General features: G+C 42.8%; 1 protein-coding gene across 1 annotated transcript in view; it reads left to right on the top strand.

Moving 5' to 3' along the window:
• GPC6 (glypican 6) overlaps nt 1–7,429 on the top strand; it is a 921,045-nt gene extending 913,616 nt beyond the window's left edge. Inside the window, exons 8-9 of the mRNA XM_040336093.1 lie at nt 217–392; nt 6,771–7,429. Of these exons, the coding sequence (XP_040192027.1) occupies nt 217–392; nt 6,771–6,973 (379 nt within the window). The 3' untranslated portion in view covers nt 6,974–7,429. The remainder of the gene's footprint in view (nt 1–216; nt 393–6,770) is intronic.
• The last annotated feature ends 2,683 nt before the right edge of the window (nt 7,430–10,112 follow it).

Consider the following 10,112-nt stretch of genomic DNA (forward strand, 5'->3'; position numbering starts at 1 on the left):
TAATAAAGATATTTTACTACTGAAATGAATACATTCCAAGGTCTTATGCAAGTATATTCCTGCCATGCTAAAGTGGCCAGACGTGACCTCTTTGCTTCACGACAGAATGGCTGCCAATGTAATGAACTATTGAAGCAGATAGATTGACTCTTGTGTTTCAGAGCTGTGTTTCCTGTTCAGTGACTGTTCGAAATTAACTAAGGGTTGACTTTTCAGGTATCTCCCTGAAGTAATGACTGATGGCTTGATAAATCAGATCAATAATCCGGAGGTGGATGTAGACATCACAAGGCCGGACACATTTGTAAGGCAGCAAATAATGGCACTACGAACTGCTACAAACAAACTAAAGAATGCTCTCAATGGAAATGATGTTAATTTCCAAGATACAAGTAAGTCACTGGCTTAAATATGACAGACAGTAGAACTATTTATCTGTCTGTCCTTGTCAAGGGCCTTACACAGAAGTATGTAGCTGTATCTATAGTATCTATAGGGTGTCTTGTATTTGTTTTTCTATGAGGAGGAAAGGAAGAAATATCAGCAAATTTTAAGAAAAATCCTTGTACACATAAAAAAAAAGAAGTTAAAAACAGGGCTTCTAAATAAAACTGGTAATGTCTGATCCTAATACTTGCAAAGTATTGAAATTTGGTAGTTTATGCAATTGAAATTGAGATATAAATCATTATCATCATCATACAGTAACTGAAGCAGAAGGTATAGGCCCACCTTTCTCTATTGCTCTCTTTTCTCTTTGTAGTCATTCTTTTCTCTTGCTCTCCCTCTAAGGCCCCTTTCACACATGCGGACCGTTCGTTTGATTAGTTCAGTTTTATTTTGTTTTTTTAAACAGATGAAGTTTATATCAGTTTGTCATCCATTTTTCACCTGTTTACCATACATTTTTACATCAGTCCTTAAGTCCTTTACCACTTGAGTCCTGGACAAAAACTCACCCTAGCTCTACTGCATGTTTGTAGGATGATGAGCTGAATAACGGTGCTCAGGCCATTGTGTCCCATACATCAAAATTGCAAAAAGAATGTCGGCAACTCGATTGCTTCTTCTTAAATCTTAATTGAGCACTAACAGCAGTGCGACATCAAAACGCTAACATGTATCGGCAAAAGCCTTCCAAGGCTCTTGCCGAAACATGTTAGCGTTTTGATGTTGTACTGCTGTTTGTGCTCAATAAAGATTTAAGAAGAAGCAATCGAGTTGCCGGCATTCTTTTTGCAAACTTGAGTCCTGGAGCCTTTTTTTCATGCAAAAATGGACCGTTTCTCGGTTTTTCATACGTTCAATTTTTTATAGGGGAAGAAAAATAGAATTTTGATTTGTCCCAAAAAACAGATGTTGCTGGAAGCAGATGTAAATGAATGATCATCCATTTACATACATTTTTCCATTGAGATGCATTGATGTCTGTTTTTAATCCATCAAAAACAGACAAACGAAACATAGTATGAAAGGGGCCTAAAAGTCTCTCTTTCTTATTTCGTGACTAATCAACTACTCATCACAACTTCTTTTGTTCCCTTTTTTTCTCTGGGGTATTTTTAACTGTCTATTCTGCCCGGCTGAAAATATTCAAATTTAGTTTATTACCATAGGAGTCTATCTGAAATATTCATCAGTTATCCGTAGGGGACCATGGAATATTTACATATATTTTAATTCATAACAGTTAGATGTTTTATACACTACATACATGAGGCAACAACTTAAGTCAAAAATATAACTCTTAAAACTAACCATGTGATGCAATTGCCTATATGCTTCAGTCTAATGCTCTCCCTGCTAACTTAATGCTGTGGGTTACAGGTAACAGGTGTTTCATGTGTGATTCATCTCTCTCTGTGAACACTGTTCATATGTTAAATAAGGCTAGCTTTTGAAAGGCCTTTAATTGTGTGATAACCCTGTCTAAAAACCTAGTGATTCTCAGAGGTGTTAATAGGTGTCAAACTGGATACAGACGAAACGTCTGCTTAGGAAACTCAGTGTGTGAAGGTGGTTTGTTGTTTAAGGAATGTGCAGTGATTAGACATGATAATTGTCGGTCGGTGCCGACCTGTCTAGAATGTTTTAGTAATTAGCCTTAGTGTGTGATTGGGGGGGGGGTGGAGATTTCATTGTTGCTTCAATGTCTTGGACTGTATAAAAAGCTGAGAAGAAAAACCATTAAAGTCTGTCTTGTTCTAGCAGTAAGCCTGGACTAATGTGTGGCTTAATGGGCGATCTCAGGAATATCCCTCCTAGTGGAATATTGGGGTGATGTTCTTATGGAAGAAGGGAATCTTTGACGGGGATATCATACCGATACCGTCACAATTGGTTGGTAGCAGTGGGATTTTCCCTTCTATTCCCCTTCACACCCGGATTCCAAGCAGACACTGGAAGAACTACTGGAAGTTCGTGCAAGGATTGCTAGCAACAAAACCAAGCGGGTCATCATAGCAGAATCAATGGAGCGAGACCAGGAGGACGGGATTGCAGCAACGCCAGCAGTACAAGAGATGGAGACACCAGTGATTCAGGAGGAGGAATCGCCAGCCAACAAGCTAATGAGAGAGAAGCTAGCGTGGTTCGGCCCGAACCCAACGCCGGATGTGGTGCTGAAAGTGATGGACCTGTTAGCGAAGGAGGCTAAACAAATGAGAGACGCAGAACTACAGTTAAAACTGGCAGCAGTCCAACAAGCAGCCGCACATTCTCCAAACAGTGAGTACAGCACAGCAGACACAAGGAAGATCCCGTTTAGCGCTTTTAAAGCTTTTGATGAAAAGGACTGTGAGATTGATAACTACCTGGCGGACTTTGAGCGACAATGTAACCTGCACCGAATAGCTAGAGGAGACTGGGTTGCAATATTGTCAGGCAAACTGTCAGGCAAAGCTTCTGATGCTTTCCGGACCATGCCAGATCAGGATATCCATAGCTATGCCCGGGTTAAAGAAGCGCTCCTGGCTCGTTATGCAGTAACCCCAGAGTCCCACCGACAGAAGTTCAGGGACTCACGCAAAACCACGAAAGACTCTTACGCGGAATGGGCATGCCAGTTGTCCCTGTCGGCCTCTAACTGGGTTAACAGCAGCCAGGCCACCACCGCAGAGGACATTTTGCAACTAATGCTCCTGGAGCAATTTTACAATCACATCCAGACGGATGTCAAAGATTGGGTGAGAGATCGCAGGCCCATGACTCTACGAGAGACCGTGAAGTTGGCGGATGAATATGCGGATACTCGCAAGATGAACCAGGTCACACCACGGGTACAACCTCCACGACCAACGGCGCCCTCACACCCACCAGCCGCTAGATACCAACCTCCTAACAGACCGATGACATCTAGCCCTCGCTATCCACGCCAGGAGGACAACGAACAACGCTGCTTCCGGTGCAAACAGCTCGGTCACTTCAAGCAGAATTGCCCCATGAACGACAACACCAGGTCAAATTGGTCTCAACCTGGGTACCGCCCTCCAGCAGCAGCCCATTGTGTAGACTCGGCTTGGGATCTCCAGGAGCTGGGTCAGGAAGAACCATTGGGCACCCCTTACGAAGCCCTCATGGTACAATCTGTTATTACGGACAACAGGGAACACCATTGTCAGCTGGTCATGGGCGACAGCCATGAGCCGGAGGGGCCCTGCAGGGAGCTGGGCAGAAAGAGGCACCGCCGGCTACCCCCCAAGAAGAAGAGGTCCTGGAAGCCGTATAACAAGCTGACCTGGGAGGATAAGAAGCGACTGGAGGAGAGGGAGTCGCAGCGGGCGTCCCAGATGCGGGCCGAGATGTTCGCCAAGGGCCCACCGGTGGCCCCTTACACCACCACCCAGTTCCGGATGATGAAGGACCACGTGGAGAGCCTGCAGGACATGAGCAAGCAGGAGCTGATCCATGAGTACATGGAGCTGGAGGAGTGCATAAGCCGCATGGAGGAGGAGAACAACCACCTGAGGTCACAGCGGGCTGACCCCCCCAGGCTCCATGAACTGGAGATGGAGCTGGAGAAGCTCAAAGAGGAGAACCGGCGGCTGCGGAGGGAGCAGGGGGTGGCTGACCTTATGGGGCTCTGAGTCCCCTCCCCCCCCCCCCCCCGGACTCTGAGCACCAGTGCTACAGCATTTCAACAAATATAACTTTTTCTTTTTATGAATCTCCTGTGACTGTCACTTCAGAGCCATAACCTGCCCCCTCCCATAGCGGGACACCTAGACGGCGGCGCACAGACCCATTCGCCGTCTTCACACTGACTTCTGGTGACTCTGCAGATCACACAAAGACTTGGGGACTGACCGGCGTGTGATCTGACGACCCGGTGACATACCTGAGTCGGGAGCAGTTGCCAAGTGAGGTCAGTTACGCCAAACGGAGTTAACCTCGGACTAAAAGCTCTGAACCCGTCAACCCTACTGGACCAGGGAAGGTCCAACCGGGTTTGCCGTAGCAGGGAGAAAAAGGGGGGCCATTGTGATGCAATTGCCTATATGCTTCAGTCTAATGCTCTCCCTGCTAACTTAATGCTGTGGGTTACAGGTAACAGGTGTTTCATGTGTGATTCATCTCTCTCTGTGAACACTGTTCATATGTTAAATAAGGCTAGCTTTTGAAAGGCCTTTAATTGTGTGATAACCCTGTCTAAAAACCTAGTGATTCTCAGAGGTGTTAATAGGTGTCAAACTGGATACAGACGAAACGTCTGCTTAGGAAACTCAGTGTGTGAAGGTGGTTTGTTGTTTAAGGAATGTGCAGTGATTAGACATGATAATTGTCGGTCGGTGCCGACCTGTCTAGAATGTTTTAGTAATTAGCCTTAGTGTGTGATTGGGGGGGTGGAGATTTCATTGTTGCTTCAATGTCTTGGACTGTATAAAAAGCTGAGAAGAAAAACCATTAAAGTCTGTCTTGTTCTAGCAGTAAGCCTGGACTAATGTGTGGCTTAATGGGCGATCTCAGGAATATCCCTCCTAGTGGAATATTGGGGTGATGTTCTTATGGAAGAAGGAAATCTTTGACGGAGATATCATACCGATACCGTCACAAACCATTTTTCTGATTTTCCAAAATCAAATTGGTCAAAACTGCTGATGTTTACTTTAAAATAGAACTCCAGGCAAATATTAAAAAACACAATTTATTCCAAAGATGTAATCATAAAAAATAAATGTACTTATATATACTGTAACTACCATAACTCCCACAATACCCCATGCACAGTATGCATTAATTTTGAGGAATGGGCAACCTTGTGAACCTGAAAGCTGAACTCCAGACATATAGCTAAATTACACAAATATGAGGAGCTAATTTTGCTTTAGTGGGCCTTTAAGGCAACTCCATGTAAGAAAAAAATTGCTGTTGCCCCCAAAATGATGGGCAAACCCCCTGTTACCCTATGCCAGGGGTGCCCAACCAGTGGCCCGGGGGCCACATGTGGTCCGCAGATCCCTCTGATGTGGCCCACGACCTCCTGCTCTGGGATGTATTAGAATAAAATACTGTTATTAAAGGTCAGTTTATTACTAAAATCACAGTGTATATATGAGCATATCTCTTCTGCAGTGGTTACTGGGCTGCTTTCAAACTGACCCGCAGATGCAAAGCAGTGCACCTGCGGGTTACCTGCACTGAGCCATAGACTTCTGCTATTACCTTCGAGTTTGGTGATCTTTCTGAAAATGCACCAAATCTGCAGAATATAATAGAAGTCTATTGCAAAGTGCAGGAAAGCCAAAGGTACAGTGTGAAAACAGCCTTGGGCCCCTTTCACACGGTCCGTCCGTCTCAATTGGACCCTCCATTCACCTCTAAGGCCGCGTACACACGGTCGAACATGTCCGCTGAAACTGGTCCGCGGACCAGTTTCCGCGGACATGTCCGACCGTGTGTGCGGCCTAGCGGACAGGTTTGCAGCGGACAAAAATTTCTTAGCAAGCTAAGAAACTTGTCCGCTGGAAACATGTCCGTCGGACATGTCCGATGGTTAGTACACCTAATCGGACATGTCCGCTGGTTATGACGTATAACCAACGTCCCGAAATCCCGCGCATGCGTCGAATTGATTCGACGCATGCGTGGAAGCATTGCACTTCCGTGTTTGAGAACGTCGGCGTCTTCTACGTCACCACGTTCTCTGTCCGCGGGGATTTTGGTCTGGTGGTGTGTACACACATCAGACCAAAAGCTCCCAGGAGACATGTCCGATGAAAACGGTCCACAGACCGTTTTCATCGGACATGTCTCCTCGTGTGTACGGGGCCTCAGAAGTGGCAGATGTAAACAGACTTGTGTCCTACTTCCAATCCGATCCACAAAAAAAAACTGCCATCTGCCCGCTCCGTTTATTGTGGCCCGCGACCGGTTACCAAGTCGTTTAAGTGGCCCTCATGCTTCAAAAGGTTGGGCAACCCTGCCCTATGCCATTCCAACAGGCAAATGTCCAGCACTTTGTTGGTAGTGGTGGAACATGCCTTCCTCTTCCTGCCTTCTGTACCTACCTATAGGCTATTGGGGAAGCCAATCCTAGTGATGGGACAATTTAAATATGTGGATAAACAAAGGAGCAGCAATCTCAAACAGGTTGATCAGGTCACTATTCCAAATACCACCATAAGTGAAGCCGCACTGAGGATAGATTTCACATTCTGAAGCTGAACAATAATACATGTGTGAAGAGCATTAACATTGCTGACATATTTTTTTTTCTCCTTTTTATTGTGATGTAAAGTAACATGCAATACAATTGCATCTTTATTTTGAAGGTGAGGAGACCAGCGGCTCGGGAAGTGGCAGTGGCTGTACTGATGATATTTGTCCTACAGAGACTGACTACATTACCACAGAAGCTCCACCATTTGAACCAGACAGAAGGGAATTTGAATATTCTACAGCATCTGCTCACAGGCAATCACATCTCACACTGTTCTTACCCTTTATCCTAATCTTGGTGAGACAATGGAGATAATTTAGACATTTTCAGGAATAAAAACTGTTTTAGTTATGAAAATAGTTAATTTTCTTTTTTTAATACACTACTGGACAATGGACCATTTCCCTCAAATATTGACAATTTTTTTACGTACATCTTATTACTCTTCATTTCTCTACTACAATGGAAACCCAGCCAGAACAGAAAACACCTGCATTTTGCTTAAATGTATGTCTAAACCATGTGATCAGAACGCCTTCTTTTAGGGCATTAAAGCTAAAACAAGTCTAAAAATACAAAACTGTGCTAAACTTTCTAACCTTAATGTGGACCTGTAATGCACATACTGTATGCAGTATTTTGTAGTATGTACAAGAAAATGCAACACAGTTTAAACTCTCATGTCACCTTATTTATGTTAAACTGATTTGCAATTGATGACTACCAGCTTGTATCTGCCTCTTGGTAGAAATACAAATATACAGTATTTTACTTTGCTTCTTGCTTGTATTGTTGAAACCTAACATTACATACCATGTGTGACGTGAGTCTGCAGAAGTAGCATCCTGGGCTTTTGCATTTTCATCTTTAAAGCAGTATTAAACCCAAAAGCAAACATGTATTTAATTATATAGTAGCTTTAAACAGAAAAAACGTAACCTAAATAGGTGTAAGAAAATTGCAGTGCTAATTAATATAATACTAAAAAAATAAACAATAACATATAAACTCAATAACACCACGTGACAAGTGATATAAAGTCCATAAAAAATTGATTCCTTATTCTGTGAATTTTCCACCTCACCACCGTACTGTGATAACTCCCCTCTGAAAAACGCATTTATTTAATTTTTTTTCATTGGCGCAGTAGTGATAGAGGTTACCCAGGGCGTTTGTATCCTATATCAATCATATATATACAGTAGCTTACTAATTCTTAGATGTGATGGCCACATTTGTTTTCTTTTTTAGGCTTTCTTTCTTCTATTTTCATCTGGTGATGCAGTCAGTAAGTCTGTTTTTCAAAAGAACGAACTGTCCTGCAAATGCATCAGTTACAGGGATCACACAAACTATTTACCACTGACAGAGGTGCTTACAGTGATCAGCTTTTATTTATTTATGGAAAAATGGAAAGAAACTGCGCTAAAAATTACCAAAAAATGTGAAAGGGGGAAAGAGAACTGCAGCGTAGTCACAGTCTAATCCCTCTAGGTGCTGCGATTATCATGTAAACATTAACTACAAGAAACAAACATAGGAAAAATATAAATCGCGCTACCTCAACCACCCTTCTTGCCGGACAAAAGCATAAGTGGGTGATCTATGGTGATATAAATATAAAGCTGGCTGCTATGTCAGGAGCGACCTATATTGGCCACTAGGGTGCAGCATGCAGCCACCTCAGGATTCTGAGGTGGCTGCATGCTGCACCCTAGTGGCCAATATAGGTCGCTCCTGACATAGCAGCCAGCTTTATATTTATATCACCATAGATCACCCACTTGCATATGCTTGTGTCCGGCAAGAAGGGTGGTTGAGGTAGCGCTATTTATATTTTATTTATTTATGTAAAACCTTTTTTCCCATAAGGAACAAAACTGTTGCTGTACAGTAACTGCTTATAAAGTGTGAGCTGGAGTTTGTTAGGGTATTTAAATCTGCTAGTATAATCGAACACTTCTATGTTCAAACTGACATGCGGCTGTCAAAATGTGCTCATTCATCCAGAGTGGGGCAGCTTAATACAAGAGGTGTGTTACTGGCCAGATCACAAGGTAAAAACAGATGGAAAAAGCCAAAAAAAAAAGAAAACAAATGCAGCCATCATATCTATCATAATTGGTAAGCTGGATTATAATAAATTTTTGGTTTTGGGCTTAATGCTGCTTTAATTGTGTTCAGCGACAGAACTCATGAACAGGTTGTGTTTGTTTACAATAAATCATTTGGAGACATGTGCCTGGGGCATCAAGGTAATCACCAAAGTGCAATATTTACAACCTGTATTTTATTTAGTATTTGTGTTGTGTGGTCCTCTATGAATAATGGTGGGGAAATCTACCAGCAGATTTAAGAGATTGGAGGAAGGGTCAAGGGCAGCACTAAGGGCTCTTCATTGCTTAAGTAGGATTCTGGTGTGGTTCTTCGATTATGAATTGCATCCTATTTGAACAGAACAAATATAACTGCTGCTAATGTTTTACCTGATGATTTTGGCTCTTTGCTGTTTCGTGATAAGGTAGAAGGACAATGGTTGCACCTCATCCCGCTATCAATTGGAGGAAAATACAATAACAACATTTATAATTATTTTGCACCTTCTGTCCTCACCACCACTCTTTTGGCTGTGATATTCATTATTTTTAAAGGAAACCTATACTTAGAAAAGTAATATGCCCCGATCGTGTGTATGCCCCATGGGAGTTTTTCCATCGGATATTCCAAGGAATTCCATCAGAGTTTAGATAGAGAACATGTTCTCTTTTACTCCGATGGAATTCGGTCGGAATTACGATGTGAGTTTTGCCAGGCAAAAGCCTGATTGTGTGTAAGGGGCAATAGTCTGCCATTGCTTAGCTCTCCTTTTACAATTCTAGCTTCTTGCCTGTACACACGATCAGTTCGTCTGATAAAAACAGATTTTTTCATCAGATATCAGATGAAGCTGACTTTCATCAGTCTTGCCTACACACCATCGGTTAAAAATCTGATCGTGTCCAACGCGGTGATATAAAACACTACGACGTGCTGAGAAAAATTAAGTTCAATGCTTCCGAGCATGCGTCGACTTGATTCTGAGAATGCATGGATTTTTGACCAATGGATTTCCCCACAGACAAACGTTTTTTTCAATCGGTTTTTTAATCATAAGAAAAATTTAAAACAGGTTCTATTTTTTTTCACCGATGGGAAAAAAAACGATGGGGCCCACACACGATCGGTTCGTCCGATGAAAACGGTCCATTGGTCCATTTTCACCAGACGAACCGATCGTGTGTACAGGGCATTACAGTGATAATATTGATTCAAAGGTTTCAGTACTTTTAGAGTTGCTGACTTGGAAAAATAATTTAAAATAAATTCTGACTTTCCCTGACCTCACTAGTCATGCTTGTTCTAGATCAATGCTCCAGGAAGTACTTAAGGCCAAAGACAGCTAGGCAACTAGTAT

The sequence above is a fragment of the Rana temporaria genome, chromosome 2, assembly GCF_905171775.1.
Source record: "Rana temporaria chromosome 2, aRanTem1.1, whole genome shotgun sequence".
Classification (NCBI taxonomy): domain Eukaryota; kingdom Metazoa; phylum Chordata; class Amphibia; order Anura; family Ranidae; genus Rana; species Rana temporaria.